This window comes from Pholis gunnellus (genome assembly GCF_910591455.1).
Source record: "Pholis gunnellus genome assembly, chromosome: 3".
In the NCBI taxonomy this organism is placed as follows: domain Eukaryota; kingdom Metazoa; phylum Chordata; class Actinopteri; order Perciformes; family Pholidae; genus Pholis; species Pholis gunnellus.
In genome coordinates, this window is record NC_136529.1 from 26,426,191 (window position 1) to 26,445,463 (window position 19,273).

At 42.6% G+C, this 19,273-nt stretch overlaps 1 protein-coding gene across 1 annotated transcript in view; it reads left to right on the forward strand.

Annotated features, from left to right (window-relative positions):
* grm7 (glutamate metabotropic receptor 7) overlaps nucleotides 1-17,326 on the forward strand; it is a gene marked incomplete at its 3' end in the record, with an annotated part of 221,581 nt that extends 204,255 nt beyond the window's left edge. Inside the window, exons 9-10 of the mRNA XM_079186664.1 lie at nucleotides 10,841-11,087; nucleotides 17,277-17,326. Of these exons, the coding sequence (XP_079042790.1) occupies nucleotides 10,841-11,087; nucleotides 17,277-17,326 (297 nt within the window). The remainder of the gene's footprint in view (nucleotides 1-10,840; nucleotides 11,088-17,276) is intronic.
* Nucleotides 17,327-19,273: the final 1,947 nt, after the last annotated feature.

Genomic DNA, 19,273 nt, shown 5'->3' on the forward strand with positions numbered 1-19,273 from the left:
TGTTTGACTCTAAATGGACCATCATTTACTAAATGAACATCATGTTGTATTGAAGAAGACTTGAAACTAGAGATTGAGACCATAAACTCATGTTTACAATGTTTACTGAGGTAATAAATCAAGAGAGAAGTAGAGTCATTTTCTCATAGACTTCTATACAACCAGAGGAGTCGCCCCCTGGTGGACACTAGAGAGAATGCAGCTTTAACACATGACGCATTAGCTTCACTCAGCTTGCCTGGTGGAGCCAAAGTCCTCTGTAGCTCTGTATCGCGCTACCCTCTAATACACTTTTTTTAGTGGTCCGATCAAATGCAAAAGATTTGACTCGACAACGCTCAAAATGTTCCTTTCACTTAGTTATCCTCGTAGTACAGAAGCTAAAGACGCTCTAACTTGGGATGTTACGTTCAGGACGACCGTCCACCGACACAAAATCCTCAACACGGAACAGTAAGACAGTAAACCAGCTCTCGTCTCTAACTGCCCTCGCACTTCCTCCACATTCGCTCTTCTGTCGACTGAAGCGTGGACCAGTCCTGTCCTCGCCCTGTCAGTACCCACACAGGGGTTACATCACCCGTGTGCTGAGCTCTGCTGTTTTGTGGACTCCATTTAAAGCTCTTTACACTTTCATAGAGTAATAGCTCATATCATCATAAACAAGTTCCGCAGCTTTTTTTTTATACTCTCGTTGTCGTGCGAGATGCTCTTAAAGACGGTGAAGCTTTCAGCCGCAGCAGAAGGATGTTTTAATACCTCCGCCGCCCTTGACTTGATACAGTCTTTATGTTTTATAGGAGTGAAGGAGGGCAACGATGTAAAAGTGGAGCCATTAGAGACGAAATATCCACGTTGAATATTATAAATGCCTGCAATGAATCTAATCACAGGTAGCATAATGTTGATGGTGACAGTAGCAGGCCGTGTCCTGAGGGATGTTAATTAGACTTGAATAATCATTAATCAGCCAGGGGCCGCAGAGGCCCTCGGGGTCCATCTTAACCCACAGGGGGGCTGAACAGGAACAATAAGCTCCTTGCGGCGGCCCTCGTTGAGTAACCTCTGCACCCTTTGTGTGTACTTCGGGGACAGCCCCTCTGGCCGGTGTGGACCACAGGGACCCAGCATCGACGGCAGCGTCATCCCACTCATTACCCACCAGGGACGGCCCTCACAGGCCAATCAGGAGCTCCAGGCAGACGGCGTCCTGATGCCCAGTCAGCATGTCGCCCTCCGGGGGGAAAAGGTGCATTGAGTCTCCGCTGGGAGCTTAACAGATGAATTCACATTTTCTTTATTTTAAGTTATGTCTTAAAGCAACACTCATTGTTGCTCATGTTTATGAAGACATCTCTTTATGAAGTGAGGCATTGAAACAAAAACACAAGAGAAACCTTTATTGATCCACAGCAGGGAAATCCGGTTGCTGCAGCAGCACAAATAAGAATAAAATAAAAAACACCTTTCATAACATGAGAAGCAGCTCAAAGTGCTTCACTAGAGAAACAAATCAGTTACACATGTAATTAAAAAAAGGGACACAAAGAACAAAACATCCTGAAGATAGACGAATGTAGAATAGTAAGACAAGTTAATAACAAGTTAATAACAAGTTAATAAAGGTAAAAAGAAATGTATAACACATATGGATCTAACAAAAATTGCAACTCAGTTAGAAAATACTGGAATTAATGAAAAGCACCCTAAAATAAGTTTTGACTAACAACAGACGTTGCTTGTCTAGTTTGTCTATTTCAGATAAATAAGAATAACAAAATAAAATAAAAACTATTCAGCGCATAAAAGGACAAAAAGAAAATAAATTGACAGCAGTGTTAAATTTGGCAACTTTGTAACTTTAATAATGATTTTTAATCATCTGTATTCAGATGGAACTTTTCAAAACAAGTTTACGAAGTGCTTTACAGACATATAAATAGAAAATACACAAAATAAATGAAGATACGACTCTAGTTGTGCAGCAGTCGCAGTACAAAATGGGAAAGAGTACAAAAAAACACAATACATAAACAACAAAGAATGTAAACAGTTAAGAGTATAATATCTACCTCATTAATACCATATTCATTGTAAACATCTAAAACTATACCAACAAATAGAGATTAGATTAGATTCATCATATTAACATTATTCTTAGTAATATGCAGTTTGTTCACAATTGTTTAAAATACTTTTAAAATAATGATTACAGTGATTGTTTGTCTTTTATTTTGTAAATCAGTCAGCCCTCTGAAACTTAACAAAATAAAACTCCACAATGAACATAGTATATATATATATATATATATTAATATGTAATAATGTATGATTTCTGTCTTTGCTCGTAATAATAGATTCTATTAAATTGCACGCAATGTTTCATTTAATCTGAATTATAATATCCCACATGGTCTTTGACCCACACATACATTTGAACCAATGAATATTAAAACATCGTCTGCAGCTGGAACAGGACTGTGTGTATGTAGGTCAGTGAACACAGGTTCCTTCATGTAAATTCAGTCCAACATCCAGAAAGCACGCAGAGCTTCAGACGGCCGGATCTCCGGCCGGCAGCAGAATTCACTGAGCTATAAAAATGTAATATAATCATGCACGGCTTCATGCAAACCCTCCTCTGCAGCTCCAATATCCTAATGGTGTCTCAAGCCTTTACTCAAATTACAAATACAGAGGCCGGTGTATTTAGAGCAGCATCAACGACATGAGATGAATAACTGGAGCAGATAATCCTCATTATCTCTCCTCTTAAATAGAACGGGGCAGTGGAGAACATTCATAGACATGGACACCATTGTTACTACAAACACATGGTTAGGTCGTACTGTTAGTGCTCAAAATGAAGACATAAGTGTATAAAATATAAAAACAAGGAGTAAAGTTATGAACTGACTGTCTCTCCTGAGAGCAGGCGGCAACTTCTGGGTGTTCAAAGTGAAGCCAAAGCTTCACGTCTTAAAGCTGCATTCTCTCTAGTGTCCACCAGGGGGCGACTCCTCTGGTTGTATAGAAGTCTATGAGAAAATGACTCTACTTCTCTCTTGATTTATTACCTCAGTAAACATTGTAAACATGAGTTTATGGTCTCAATCTCTAGTTTCAAGTCTTCTTCAATACAGCATGATGTTCATTTTGTTCAGGATCCCTGTCGGACCTGTTGTGTGTTACCTCAGCTTCCCCAGATCTCCTCTCCTCATGTGTTCTGTCATTCCCCTGTTTGTTGTTGTGTGCCATGTGCTCTGGGATTTTCCTCTACCTCCAGACACTCCACACCCCTGACTAGTGCACAGCTGCGGACACTCCAGCCGATTACCTCTCGCAGGCTGACACACCAGACTGCTAATCACGCTAATCCTTCCCCTGCAACTATATCAACCCTGGTCCTGCAGTCTGGGGTTGTCAGTTCGTACCGTCTTTCGCCCGTCTTTCACCCGGACTTCACACCGTCGCTCTGCCTGCCCTCCGGTGTCGAGCCACGGGCTCCGCACAGCCATTCCTGTCCTTTTTTATAAAATAAAGTCTGTTATACCAGACTCTGTCTCCTGTGGTCTTGCTATTGGGTCCTAGATCTGGCACTCCCGTGACAGATTTAGTAAATGATGGTCCATTTAGAGTCAAACAGACCATAAAGCAGGGGATGCTTTAGAGCGGGGCTACACGGTGATTGACAGGCCTCTACCACGGAGATGTCTGGGTTTCTGTCTTACAACATTCCTCTCACACTGTGTTTTCAGTTTTGGTCGCCGAAAAATATCTTATTCAGCCTTCAGTTCCGCCGGCACTTCTGGTTGCAAAAAAACTAAAAGTCAAAGGCCTCAAACCAAGATGGCGGCGGCCAGAATGACGAAACTTGAGGCTTCAAAGCGTCAGTCCACAAACCAATGAGCGGCCATACTACCTCCACTTCTTATGCACAGTTTATGACGAAGCGCTATCAGTTTTGACGGACCAAAGAAAGCACGCACTCTCCGCACATAAACTGATGTCCTCCTGTCAAAACTGCTTTTTTATTTTGACAGAAAACTGTAAGAAGTGGAGTTTAAAGTCTCTTTTTGTCATATTCAGGGTTTGAAACAGGAGGAGTTACTTGGAGCATTGAGTCACGTGACAAATGCGTCCGTAGCTTACGTTACTATTTGTTTCAGCCCAACCATGACAGGTTTTCTTAACCCTAACCAGGTGGTTTCGTTGATCACATTTTACAACGTTAACCGTGACCGTTTTACAATATTAACCACACGTTAATTAACCATCAATCGGTTCTCAACGTTAACCACGTGTTACAACGTTAACCACGTGCAAATCTTCAGCGTCAAGATACGATACAAAATGCCGCAAAATTTGATTGACATCTTGTTTTTTCTCACACATTGTTAGTTTCTCTCTGACAGCCACATTGAGAGTGTTTTCTCTGGCTGGTCGATGAGACCGTTGGTCTGTTTTTCTTTGTTATATGTTCTGCGTGTATTCCAGACGTCCGGCTGAGCAGATGTTCCCCGCTGCCGTGATATTGTTTTGTTACATCATTGTTGGTACTGTAGATTGTTTGCCTCCATGTGGGGCCGAATGCAGTGTTCCTCATCGTGCTGTCATGAAATGACACCGTGTCCTCCCGCGAGCAGATTCAGCCCTCGTGGACGTGATGGAGATAATAAAGAGCTGATCTACTGCAATTAAACTGAGCAGCACTGTTACACATTTTTCAATAATCCGTTATGAATACGAATAAGTTTGGCTTACTGCTCAGTTGTGAATTCTTTATAACATTAATAACTTATTTATTTGATATTGACAAAAAGGAATTGAAGACTAATATATATTAGACAGATTTAAAACAATACAAAACAATCTAAAGTATCGATAAACTATGAAATAAGATACAAATAAACACCAATAATGAAAAGGAATCCAGTTCAACTTCATATTTCACTTTGATACATTTGGATGTAAAGATGTGAGTTTATTCTCTGAATGAAGACAGATGTGGTCAGCAGGTGTCCATGTTGAGTTTTATTTTGCTGTTTCCTCGATCCGTTAATTTTACTGAGTCCTGCAGTGACAATCTGTTTCCATCTGTTTTATGGACTCTTTCAATTCGAGTGGAAACATTTGAAGAGTTTCCTGATGGAGGCGTTGTGTGGATGCAAAGCAGAACGAGAGGGAATAAATAATGACATACATGACACAGGAACAGCTGATCTGACCCGTTCCGTCTGCAGCGATGAGGAGACAGTAACCTTCCTCACAATAATGCAGACAGAAATGTCATATTTAATGGTTTTCCATCGTTTGAGCTCGTACAGCGACCTCGTCTCATTGTGTTTGTAATGCAGTGTGCTTCTCTCGCTCACACCAAGAATAGTTAACAACCGTTATATAAGCTGTGGTTGTAATGTTGTGGACATTAAAAGAAAAACACATCAAGTAAATGTTAGTGTTGTGAAACAGATTCATCTATTTATGCATGTATGCATTTTAAAAAGAAGGCTCATCCGCCCAAAGTCCATTAGTTTCCTATTCAGCCTGTAGCTAAGCAGTTAGAACACATTTAGCTGTTAGCTTAGCAGCTAAAAAACCCACATTTGCACTGCACTGCACAGAGACAGAGATGCACCACCATCCAGTCTGATGAACTGAAATGAACGAGGGAAAAGTGAATTCAAATCGTAGACAGTGACGTAGTCACCGAGACGTTACCATCTGGTTTGTGGACCACAGTTTTGAAGCCTTAAGTTCACCATTTTGGCCGTATGAAGAAGACTTGAAACTAGAGGTTGAGACCATAAACTCATGTTTACAATGTTTACTGAGGTAATAAATCAAGAGAGAAGTAGAGTCATTTTCTCATAGACTTCTATACAACCAGAGGAGTCGCCCCCTGGTGGACATTAGAGAGAATGCAGGTTAACCTGCTGCTGCTGTTTCTTCCTCCAGCTTCTCAAACATTTTGTCAAAGTTACATTATTGGCAAACAAACAAGATAATCATCTGATTACTAGAATTCACTTATTTTAACAGCCAGAAGACAGAAGAATGATGTGTAACTGTTGCTGACGAGTTGAAACATTCCCAGCATGCTGCAAACTAACCGAGGTGCTGAGTCGTCTCCTCCCACACTGGATGGTATCTGTCACCGCTCCAGAGCAGAGTCCTAATGAGTCCCCCCGTCCCCCCCGTTCAGAGACCCAGGGACGTCTAATTAATGGAGTTTGTTTGCGCCCACGCCGACCGCTCCCCGCTGAGACGGTTTGACACAAACTCTTCAAACACAAATGATTAGACGAGATATAAAAGCCTTTGATGATGCGAGATGTGTTCGAACTCCGGCTTTAACAGCGGTTAACTAATGAAACTGTGTCTTTCGTGTCTTTGGAATCGGATCAGAGATGTTTTACTGAGCGGTGCAGCCGGACGAAGTTCTGCTGGCCTTCCTTTTTAATCACCTCATTGTCCTCTTTTTTTAACGCAGCACAGACTCAAGAACAGCAGGCATGTTTAAGCTGTCGACACGAAGCAGTCTCGTTTTTTAAATGCTGTTTAATGTAAAAAAAACTAATTGTGTCCACAACAACAGGCTGTCCATAGAGACACACCTGTTAAATCTCTTCTTCTACATCCTTTGTTAGTTAACAAACAATAAAACTACATCACAGCCAACAGACAGGTGAGGAGAGACAGATAGATGAAAAGAGAGACAGGTGAGGAGACAGACAGGTAATAAGAGAGTCTGACAGGAAGAGAGGGAAGAGAGAGACATTTAATGAGAGAGGGAGGCAGACAGGTGAGGAGAGAGGGAGAGAGGTGAGGAGAGAGGGAGAGAGGTGAGGAGAGAGGGAGACAGGTGAGGAGAGAGGGAGACAGGTGAGGAGAGAGGGAGAGAGGTGAGGAGAGAGGGAGACAGGTGAGGAGAGAGATAGGCAGGTGAGGAGAGAGGCAGACAGGTGAGGAGAGAGGCAGACAGGTGAGGAGAGAGGGAGAGAGGTGAAGAGAGAGGGAGAGAGGGAGACAGGTGAGGAGAGAGGGAGAGAGGTGAAGAGAGAGGGAGAGAGGGAGACAGGTGAGGAGAGAAGGAGACAGGTGAGGAGAGAGGCAGACAGGTGAGGAGAGAGGCAGAGAGGTGAGGAGAGAGGTAGACAGGTGAGGAGAGAGGGAGACAGGTGAGGAGAGAAGGAGACAGGTGAGGAGAGAGGGAGACAGGTGAGGAGAGAAGGAGACAGGTGAGGAGAGAGGCAGAGAGGTGAGGAGAGAGGGAGAGAGGTGAGGAGAGAGGTAGACAGGTGAGGAGAGAGGGAGACAGGTGAGGAGAGAGGGAGACAGGTGAGGAGAGAGGGAGAGAGGTGAGGAGAGAGACAGACAGCTATAAGGACAGATATTAGATATGCAGACTAAGTTTTAGTATCCAGGTACATTCAGTACATTCACTGGTTATTCATTTCACAGTATTTTGGACATTTGGATCTCGTGACGTGTGTGACGTCGTCTTCGTTGTCGGCATCGTCGTCTTCGTTCATGCGGTCGATATCTCTTATTTTACAACTCAGTCACAATCCCATTGATTCATTGGAGGACAGAGAAGGACTTCCTCCTGATCCACGTCGTTTGTTTGCCACACAAACGCAGAGCCGTAAGTGATTAATAGCGATTAGATTTGGTTCCAGTCTTGACTTGAATGTGAGATGTGCCGCCGGAATCGACTCGACTGAGACGGTCCTCGTCAGAGACGAGCTGTCGGCAGCAATAAGCAGCAGACACGTGGAGGATATTAATGAAAGAGGATCCGCAACGGATCACCGGGACACGGGTTATTATAATCCTCACAAATCCTGATCCTGACAGACGCTTTCAGAAATCTGACCAAATGTATATATATATCTTTTTATATATATTCCTGAGAGGAACTTTTGGCACGTTGTTTTGATTTGATTGAGCAATATTTTGTTAGTTATTCAGATTAATTTACACCAAACAGAACATCAGGAAAAAAAGGCACGTTTTATTTGTGCAGCACTTTTCAGCAACAAGGGAGTTCAAAATGTTTTATATGAGACATAAAAACGAAGAAGCACAAGACACATTTAAATACAATTTAAAAGAGTGTAAAGAATAACCTTAACAAATAGAGCAGAATGGAAAAACAGAGCAATGCCAGATTTGAATGATGTCATTATTAAATAAGGTTTTTCTTTCCCTCCACAGACTAAACAGGTAAATAGAGTCGTGGAGGAGAAGTATAAAGTGACAGTACTTCGGTAAACGTATATTTCACCACCGGGGATGTTTATATGGAATTAATTCCCCGTCTTTCTTCCTAAGAAAACCGCACACGTTATTTGTAATCTGATGGTTAAAGCCCGGTTCGGTCCTCGTCTGTGTGTTTTTTTAGATAAATGCAGAACCGGAGTAACTCACAGGAGGCTGTCAAGATAAATGATGCACTTAACCTTGCCGGCGGTCGTGCTCTCAGCTTCATCTACAATCTTCACGAAGCCGTTATCGCCCGATAAGAAGAAAACAATAAGATTAGCTCGTTGTTTTCTTCCTCCCTCGGATCCTCCGGCCTGCTGCGTCAGACGTCTTCTGTCCGACACGATGGAGCGAAAGCAGAGTCCTGATTAAAGCCTCTTCAGTTTCTTTTGTCGTTCATATCTTTTATTTTATTCCAACATCAATCTAGCGACACTTACTGAAAACTCACGTACATGTGCTTCTATAGACGCGGCACACTCGCTTTGTAAACTACAGACATGCAACGAGACTAATTATGTGAAAGAAAGATGTGATGTGATGAATTGAATCTTCTGGTGATGTGTTTTTCCTCCGTATCTGACGAGTCATCTTATCACACTGATTTATATCAGACAGCTGCTGTGTCTGTGTTTGTTATGTATTGTTGTGCGGCTCAGACCTTGATCTGATAAAACAAGACACTTCCAGTCAGAAGTTTCTATCTACATGTATTGTAATTTGATAAGCTTTTATTGATATTTATAATGAAAATTGTAATCTGTAAAGAAACTTGGAACTACAGCTCTCAGATAAATATAGTGAAGCGCTATGAGCATAAATGAAATGGAGACTTACAAATAGAAACTGCCGACACATTAGAGGGTCGCAGTGTTGTGTTTTGTGATACTGTATCGATTCTCAAAAACATCTTTATCAATCTTAATTGACCCTTTGTTAAGTCCCGCCCCTCAAACGCAGACTGGCCAATCCTAGCGTAGCATCATCCAGCTCTGACCAGGGTCCAACAACAATCCGGCTCTACTCCGTAGACCTGTGGAGCTAACATTAGCAGAGCACATTAGCATGCCATTAACTAGCATTAGCACTTCTATGCTACATGCTGCTTTTACTTGTTAATGATTGTAACAGTGAATAAAGACCTACTTTAAGACTGTGAGCTTTAGCTTCTATCTTTATCTTTTTAACCTGTTTTCACTGATGAATCACTTTGACACCATGGATACATCCGTCAAACTTATTTTGTAGACCCTTCTGTCTGAAATCGCTTCTTCGTTTTTGTCCAAAAGCGAGATAATATTCATCCAGTGAGTGCAGTTAGTGACAGTGTGGGCTCCATGATAACGTAGCTCTGACAGAGAAGCAGCGGCCAATTAATAGTTTACATGCAAAAGACTAGTGGCACACAGTTTGCATCTCATTTAGTTTTGTTTAAACGTATATTTAGCTTAGTTACTCTTCATCCAGGCAGCAGCAGCAGGGAATGGCAGCGGACAGCTGGGCACGGTGTACATGTTTTATGGGCTTGTGTATATTACAGTTGCATCCGAAGCCGTGGCCCTCTGAACCCAACATCGGCCCCGGGATGAATGCGTAAAGAGGCTTGTGTCCGTGCTGTGGTGCAGCGGGCTCAGAGCTCAGCCCACTGTCTCCGTGTGTTATGGCCCAGCTGTCACAGTCTGGTGTATGACAGTTAACAGTGAAAAGTCCCAGGCTGACTCAGGAAATTAAGATTAAGACGGGAACGAAGGATCAGATGTGTTTCCCTCTTCACGTCAAAGACTAAAGATTACATTAGCTTAGATTAAACCTAACACAGGGCAGGTAAATGGTAAACAATCCCTCATCAGCTCATAAAATGTGTCAAGTGTTTGGTTCTCCAATAAATCTGCAGTCAGTTTCTACTGTGTTTATGTACAAATATGATTCATTTATGGCTGCATTTTAATAGAAAGCACAAAAACCTAAACGGGTTCAATGACCACTGTTTTGATTCATGTAGATTCAGGAGAGCAAACTGTTAAAGGGTAAATATTGATAAATAATATTCTCAAGCAGTTTATATGATTGCGTCAAATCTGATGCGGTTTCAGTCATCATGTTAATATATGTGTCTGTATCTTGCATAATATTGTAATTGATGTGATCCAACAGTGTTTGATTGCGTTGATCTGATGCTGGAAGTGCTTGAAGTGATGCTGGTATAAACAGGCGGCATCCTCCAGTTCTGCTGAGTGAAGCCGATGCAGAAGTGTCTAAAAACCTGCATTCTCTCTAGTGTCCACCAGGGGGCGACTCCTCTGGTTGTATAGAAATCTATGAGAAAATGACTCTACTTCTCTCTTGATTTATTACCTCAGTAAACATTGTAAACATGAGTTTATGGTCTCAATCTCTAGTTTACGACGACTACGTCCACTTGTGATATACAGTCTATGGGTATAAATCAGACATGTTGTCCACACACTAAAACATACAGTAACTCTATGAGCTCTGTAAATGTTCGTATGCATTCACAGGCCTTTGTAAACTGACTGCCCCCCCCCCCCCCCCCCCCTTTTTTTTCTTCCAGCTGTACATCCAGACGACCACACTGACCATCTCCATGAACCTGAGTGCGTCGGTGGCCCTCGGGATGCTCTACATGCCCAAAGTCTACGTCATCATCTTCCACCCGGAGCTCAACGTGCAGAAGAGGAAACGCTCCTTCAAGGCCGTCGCCACGGCCGCCACCATGTCGTCCCGACTCTCCCACAAGGCCAGCGACCGGCCCAACGGGGAGGCCAAGACGGAGCTGTGTGAGAACGTCGACCCCAACAGTAAGTCCACATCTGCTCCGCCTCATGTCGGTTGAAAAACTGTGATCTTTATTAGGAGTTTGAAAAGTAAATGAAATGACGATAAAACACTGTATATTAACTCAACAGTTACGTACGGACTGTTAATTAAATGAGCTGTAAAACTGGAGCTGAAATCAATTGAAACGTAATAAAGCATGTTATTATTTTACTCATCCGACCATTTAAATCACCTCCTTGGATTTTAATGTGGAAGTGTGAGGGATGAGATTTAATTACATTTTTCTTTCTTAACACCTGGACTGAGGCAGTGAAAAAACATTAGAAATACTTTAAAATAAAAGTAAAGTCTCCCTGAGAGTCACATGTTCAGATTGATACCATGTCTGTAGGTAGAGGCCAACAGAGAGGCCAAAGCATAGAGGAAAATATAAGTTTCTAAAAATATCTGCATACGTGCAGACGGGACCGAAGACATTGAGCTGTCTCCTCTCAGTGACTTCCACCAAACACCCACTCAGCTGTCAACGTAAGCCCATAACTATGTCCTACATTCTCTATGAGCTCCTTGTCTCGTTTGTTATCGTCAGTGAGGATTTGTGAAACCTGCATTGAAGGATATTTTGGGTGTCAATGTTTTGAAAACAGCGTCACATGAAGTTTTACATATGGCACTAATGTTGTCTCTGTGACGCCCCCATATCTGTTCTAATTATGCTAATTATGCTGGATTTAAAAAAAAAAAAACGAACAAAAGCAGCATTTTCTTTTTTAATTGAATATATATATATTTATCAAACTTGCGCTCCTGCTCCACAGGGAATCAGAATTGCAATAAAAGAATTTGGGGGGAAAAAAAGCTTCAGTTTGAATGTTCCAGAAATAAATAAAAAAAAGTGCACAAATTGAAATTACATGGCTTGTGATCAAATTACCACTTCACAGTGGGATTCCCTTTTGGGGCTCTCAGGGACATCTCACCAAATAATGTTTTTCTCCCCCCTGACAGGCTAATTTCATAATTTATCAGAGGTAAGAGCAAATTAATCTTCTACTTCTGCTTTGCTGTCCTGACCTTGAATCCGTTTTCTTCTGGAGGTTTTTTTAGGAGATGGGGAGAGAGAGAGAAAGAGAAAAGAGAGAGGGATACGGGGGAATACATTTTGAGTGGGAGAGAGGAGGGAGTGTGTGGAGGGAATGTTAAGTGTACTTCCACAGCTCTTTATCACCATCTTTGAATTGACTCATAACTTTTACATGAGGAGGTAGAGACGAGCGTAATATGACTATTTGAGTGGCAGATTTACAGTCTGTCTCTGCTGCGTGCATGCTATTTTGGGCGGCACTTTAACAGAACGTTTGACCCCCAAGACCTCTGATTTTACTGCACAGCTCCGACGCTCCTCGGGGCCTAAACTGTGCATGTGGCGATCCCTTCTTCAACACCTGTGAGCGATACTGTGAGAGAGGAGAAGAACCTGTTGAGATATTCCTCTGTGGATCCTGTATAGGCGGCGCTACGGTGGGTTAACCAGATGTCTGATGTCGTTATTCGGCTGCTGTTTCTCCAGTTGATCCGGTACAATCGTGCCCTGGATGAGTTCACTCTGATTCTGTCACACATAAGCAGATAAAATACATGTTTTCATCATCAAACAACCTTGAAAAGAGGATCCAGAAACTAATGAACATGAGAAAGTGAAGGCAGAAAGAGAAAGAAGTGGGGGGAGATCCTGCTTACTCAGGGCAGGGCTGCTAGCAATGTTAGCTGACTGTTAGCAATGTGAGGCTGTTAGCAAGCTGTTAGCGATGTTAGCCAGCTCTGAGCAATTTTAGCCAAGTGTTAGCGATGTTTATCAACACTTAACAATGTTAGCCGGCTGTTAGCGATGTTAATCAACACTTAACAATGTTAGCCGGCTGTTAGCGATGTTAATCAACTCTTAACAATGTTAGCCGGCTGTTAGCGATGTTAATCAACACTTAACAATGTTAGCCGGCTGTTAGCGATGTTAATCAACTCTTAACAATGTTAGCCGGCTGTTAGCGATGTTGATCAACACTTAACAATGTTAGCCGGCTGTTAGCGATGTTAATCAACTCTTAACAATGTTAGCCGGCTGTTAGCGATGTTGATCAACACTTAACAATGTTAGCCGGCTGTTAGCGATGTTAATCAACACTTAACAATGTTAGCCGGCTGTTAGCGATGCTCTGTATCAGTGGTATAACCAAAAAAACTGTACTCAAGTAAAAGTACTTAGTTTGCAAAAGTCCTCAAGTAAAACTTCAAGTAATCATCAAAAAGAACTACTTGAATAAGAGTAAAAAAGTATTGAATTTGTTACTACCAACCTCAGGTTTGTGTAGTTTTTAGTTTTTCACTAATCACGCATCTACGAGAAACTAGTGCTTCTATCCATCTGGGTTATATGAGCATTTTCAAAGTCTTATTCCCATCGTGTCCTCGACATGGTTTTCCATTGTTCGAGCTTTGACTGTAGCTCTTTTAATGACATCTCGTTGTGTCCTCTTCTTCCTCTTCTTTAGCCGTTTAATGGCATGTATATGTATGGCCACAGGCTATAACAGGTGTGGATGAAAACAATAAGTAGTTTATGTTTTATTTATTTTGCACCTCATTTGAAAGGAAACCAGAGTGTTTTTTTAATCATCATAAGTGTTAGTAGGCTTATGATGCTTGATACTGACTTTCAAATCGGCACCTATCCTCGTTTATTGGTGTATTTAAATTCCGTCGGCTCACCAATAAAAGCCACCTCTGGGATCTGGATGATTACGGCTCGTCAGTCAGTCCTGCTTGTTGTTGTTTGGGGGGGAGGGGGGGGGGGGGTCTCCCTTAGACTCTGGACCTCAGCATGTTTCACTATTCAGAGTCCGTTCACGGTAGAAGAGACACAGCAGTACCGGAGCGGCGTTGGCAGACAGCAGCTCAGTCGTGACTCCCTGAAGACCCACAGAGCCATCTGTCCACTCCCCCCTCGTTTCTCACTCCATTTCTCTCCCCTTTCACCACACTGTAATAGCCCTCAGTCACTTCCGATGGCTTCATCCCCCCCTCCTCCCAACGACAAAGGCTTCTATCTCTCGTTGCTCTTCTGGCTTCGGCCGGTCTCTTCAAAGGCCAAAATCTCTTTTGATTCTGCTCTCATAAGGACTCTCATGCCTTTTCTCCAAAAGCTGATTCCTGATACAACAAAGGCTTCTATATCTCTCTTAAAACTCATATAGCCCCGGCTGCTCTCGGAAACAATCCTTACAAGCGGTACTCACTCCTCTTTCCTGAGCGTGGCCCCGGGTGCCTGCAGCTGTGAAATCCCTCTGCTACATCTATTTCTTTGGGGATTAGCCTTTCTGACTACCTTCAAATGCCTTTTGGAGGAATGGGGTGTAGAAGTGTGGCAGCTTGGGATGTCGATGGATGAATTCACCGGAAACTAATTCTTTGTTCTTAAAACAGCTAATATAGCAGAGTGCATATGATATAATATTTCCAAAGCAACGTGTCTATTGTGTTCAAATATTCCACATGTTCGGAGGGGAAGATGCCCCCCCATTAACAAAGGGGGTCATGTGTGGTAGCATATTAAACCTAGTTCTTAAAGTAAATACGAAAAATAAGCTAAACGGGTGTCAAATGTGTACTTTATACTTTATACAAATACAAAGCGAATTTCACTGAACTTTATTCACTGTATCTAGCAAGTCACCTGTCGGCTGGATTCAATCTGGTTTACTGTATGAACCCGAAATAAACCGATTTTGCTTTGATTTAATTGCAACAAACGGATCAAAAGGAAGCCAAAATAACTACAACGTGATGCAGATTTATTTTGCAAGCAATCTTTAAAATGCTTGCAAAAAGGAGTTCTGATCGATCAGTGGTAGGCTATGCTAACATTGTAGCTGCTCCATCAACGCTCAAAGTAACACCATGCAGGCATAAATACAGCAGAGCCGTAGTAGTTTGTACCATAGACAGCCTTTGGTTTACACACATGCATATTTATTCACTCAGAGTTTCGTCCGGTCTCTCTGTTCAAATGTGAATTACTATCGTAGAGCTCATGGTGACCACAGACACCTATTAGCTATTTTCAACTCATTTACATACACTGAGCTAGTATAGTCCGGTGGTTCCCAACCTAGGGATCGGACGCCTCCAATGGCTCACCAGATATATCTGAGGGGGCGTGAGGTGATTAATGGGAGAGAAGAAGAAGAAGCAAAGATCTGATACACAGATATATTGTTCAGTAATAGTAATGTAGTGCAGCAGAAGAGTAAAATAAAATCTCCCTCAAGAGAAAAGACACGTTTTACTGCAAATCCACTCAAATCCAAACCTGAGGCCGCTCGTCATCTCAGTGGATTTAAATGACACTTTATCCAATGAGTTGAGCCCGTTGTCAGTGTGACGCACACACGGTCCTGATTGGACAGTCGGGTCTTAGTCAGAGAGGTTCGGTGACACTTTCAGGCCTTAATATGCATATTATGCCATTTTCATTTTTATCTCCTCGCCGTGATTGATGATGGACTTTTGGCTCGAAGCCATTTGTCACCGGATGAACACCGAGGGCCAAGTGGTGACCGGTAGAGGGAGGGGGGGGGGGGGGGGCCAGCTGCAGGGGGAGATAGGGAGGCGGTCATAACTGACGCAAACACATGACGCCCGTTCTTCCTGCTCATTTAACATCTGAGGGTCTTATTTTGAAATCGCCTCAACGAACCAGCGCGAGCCTCGACCTTGATATTCTGGGAGCTGGTTTGGTGTTTTTTCGAGTCGTAGATCGGCACAAATTGCTCGAAGCAGACGCGCAGAAACGACCGAATAACGCTCAGCAAAACTTTTTTTTCCGTCAAACACTGAAGCCAGTATCACAGCGACAATAACAGATCAAATATAAGTGAAAACGTTTTAGTTATATGAGCGTTCTTCTGCTTGAAACAAGCCAATTTTTGACAGCACATTACAAGCGAAGAGAACGAGGAGATTTTGAGTGATCGTACGAGCGCACACAACAGATGCTGTGTGTGTATATGTAGCCTGCTGTAAGGTATCTGGATTCTTCCGAAATCTAACCAAGAAGTGTTGTTGTCTCAACCAAAGTGCGACTGACAACTGAAAATAAAATGTCAACTAAGTGTAACAATCAACTTCTCTCAGGACTCTAACACCTGTCTGCTGGGTGAAAGTCCTAAGTTTGACCCAGTCATCCCGACACATACTTTGTCATTATATATACTAATACTACGACGACTACTAAATCTTTAAATCTACTTAAATCTTAAAGCCTTTCAACAAACCAACTATTGCTGAATTAAGAAGCATATTCAACTTAGCCGGGTGTAAATAGAAACACCGTCACTTGAAATAAGATTAGAGTTATTCTCTAGATATGAAAACACGGCGAGAAACTAAATGGTGACGGACAAAAAACATGATGCGAAAATCCAAATGTTTCAGGACAGCTCTCCACAAACCAGTAACGTCACGGTAACGACATCAACTTCTCATATACAGTCTGTGGTGGGGAGGCACGATGTGATTGGCTGAGAGTGTGTTTATTCTCTGGTTTGTTCTCCGGTTTGTTCTCCGGTTTGTTCTCTGGTTTGTTCTCCGGTTTGTTCTCCGGTTTGTTCTCCGGTTTGTCCTCCGGTTTGTCCTCCGGTTTGTTTTCCGGTTTGTTCTCCGGTTTGTTCTCCGGTTTGTTCTCCGGTTTGTTCTCCGGTTTGTTCTCTGGCTGCTCCGTGCTGGTCGTTGCTTTTGCGCTGTTAAAATATGTCCCTCATCCAAAGATAATTTCACCAAAGTTTAATTGTATGCTCTTGTTCTGCAGAAGCTTTTTTGACATTTTGGATTTTGTTTGTTTGTTTGTTTTTATCTTCGGCTGCAGATGCTCTTTTGCTTTTGAGTTATGACCTCTCAACACTGACTAATCACCCCTCGCTACATAACACAGAACTGTAAAAGAAGAGAAGCTGATTCTCTTTTCTGATCTCAAACGCACCAAACTGCTCTACCCTCCCGCTTTGAGAGTTCATAATTCAAGCCTTCCTTTAAACTCTGGAATCATTTCATTTACATCTGTGTACAACTTTCATTTCGCCTCGATCACAACATTAACCTCCAGATAAAAAAACAACAGGAACTAAAGCTCCTTCCCGTTTTGTCCTTCTTTTCAGGTCCGGCAGCAAAGAAGAAGTTCGTGAGCTACAACGACCTTGTGATCTAACGGCATCAGAGCGAGAGACTGAAAACAGAGCGATAGTTGGAGATGTCTGGTCTCCGGCCCTGCTGGCTAAAAAAAAACAGGAATAGGCAGGAAAAAAAAGAAGAAGAAAGAAGCAGAGAAGTATGTTTTTTTTTTGTTGTTGTTGTTTAGTTCTATGGTCTCATGTGCTTCATCGCCCACCAACAGACTCACGGATGCTGAAGCAAAGCCTTGTGGGACTTTCCTCCGGACTTAAGACTTTCCCTCGGTCAAAGAGAAGCGAGGAAGCACAGAGAGCGAAGACACGCCGGGGGAAAAAGACGTGAGGATGTTCGGAAAGTTAAAAAAATATATATATAAATCCTTCTGTTTGTGAGGTGATGATGGTACTGAGAACAAACATGGCGGACATCTTTGCAGCCTCGCGGGGGCGGGGCTCCGTGTTGATTCTCTCTCTGCCCTTGATGTCAAACGAAGCCGCGGCGGTCTGACGTGACCTTTCTATGAAGCCCCGCCTCCTCTTGTCTTTTAATGTAACTTCCCAAACTGCAAGTTTCCCAACCTTCCCGTCCTCCCCGTGTGTGGTTCTTTATGGCTTACATGTTACTTTGGTTGTCGGGTTTTATTTCCTTTTTGCTTTTTCAAAGGCGACGATGGTTATGACGTTGGTGATGAATCTGTTTTGCTCTTCGCTTCTTGGATGCACAATGTTTTTTGTTTTTTATTAAAGCCATATTCTTCGCTTTGAGATTTTTGAGGGCTCTTGCTGACGCTGCCACCTGGAATCTGATTGTTGCCACTAAAAAAAACCGTCCTTAAAGGCCCCGAAAACTGGTTTTCTCAATCAGCTTCGTGCTGCGAGTGACACACAAACTCCCTGTTTTCAGTCACACGTACTGATGCTGAAGTACAGGCGCCTTCAGAGTCTGACACTGCCTTCATTTGTCAATTTAGTCAAATAGTCTCTTATTAAAGGAATGCTGAACTATCTGCAGTGAACCCATTAATGTTCAGACAGCTACCATTGGGTTCCTGTGATGTTGAAGAAAACTTTTAAGATGTGAAGATTCTCAGGCACATTCTGCAATTATAGCGAGCGTCTTGTTTCTATGATTTCTAAGTGGATTTATGGACATTTATCTGTGACGCACATCAGAGATAACGATGTCCCCGGACAGTGTGAGTCACACTGAGTCGTATTATATTGTATCACGTTATCGTGTTCAGGTTTGACTGAAACCTGAAGTCACGACTCCGAGAAGGAGCGCCGCGATTGTTGACGCAGATTGTAGCAGTTGGGTGCGGAAGCGTTGTGAACGTACACGGGAAACTCAAAAATCGGTAATTTGTGGCTTAATAGGTGTTAGTTATATATGTTGCCTTCCATCATCTGCAACCGCTTTTTGTACAATTGCTTCTATGTTCTTGTTTTCAGTTGGTTTTTTTTACCTGAATTTGTTTTAGATGCACAGATCTGTGTGTGCAGCGTCTAAATCAAATGTCCTGTTTCTAAAAAGTCTCCTTCATGATCTGTGTGTCTCCTGCTAACACACTTCCTGTTGTTACACCTGCATGCACCGTTCCCGTCTCACCTCACGCGTCTTTACCTCACTCCCCTCCTCCTCCTCCTCCTCCTCCTCAGGGGGGAGGACGCCTCTCTCACAGTTAAAAACCTCTGTTCTAGAGAAACACTCAGATTTGTGTTTTCAGGAGCTTTATAACTATCTGAGATAAGCGTTGTGGCCATAAGACCAGATTGACTCCAAAGTGTTCTCTTAATTACTTGAACAGGAACGAGATCTGAAGGCGCCCCGTCTCTTCTCAGTAATAAATGTGAACTTTTCACGGCTGTCCAAAATGGCGAGTGAAAACTTCAGAGATCCGCTTTCCTGCACAAAGGTTTTTGTCGTTTGCGAGTCCAACAATCTTCACATCGGTCGTCTGACGTGGTAAAAAAAAATAAAGAAT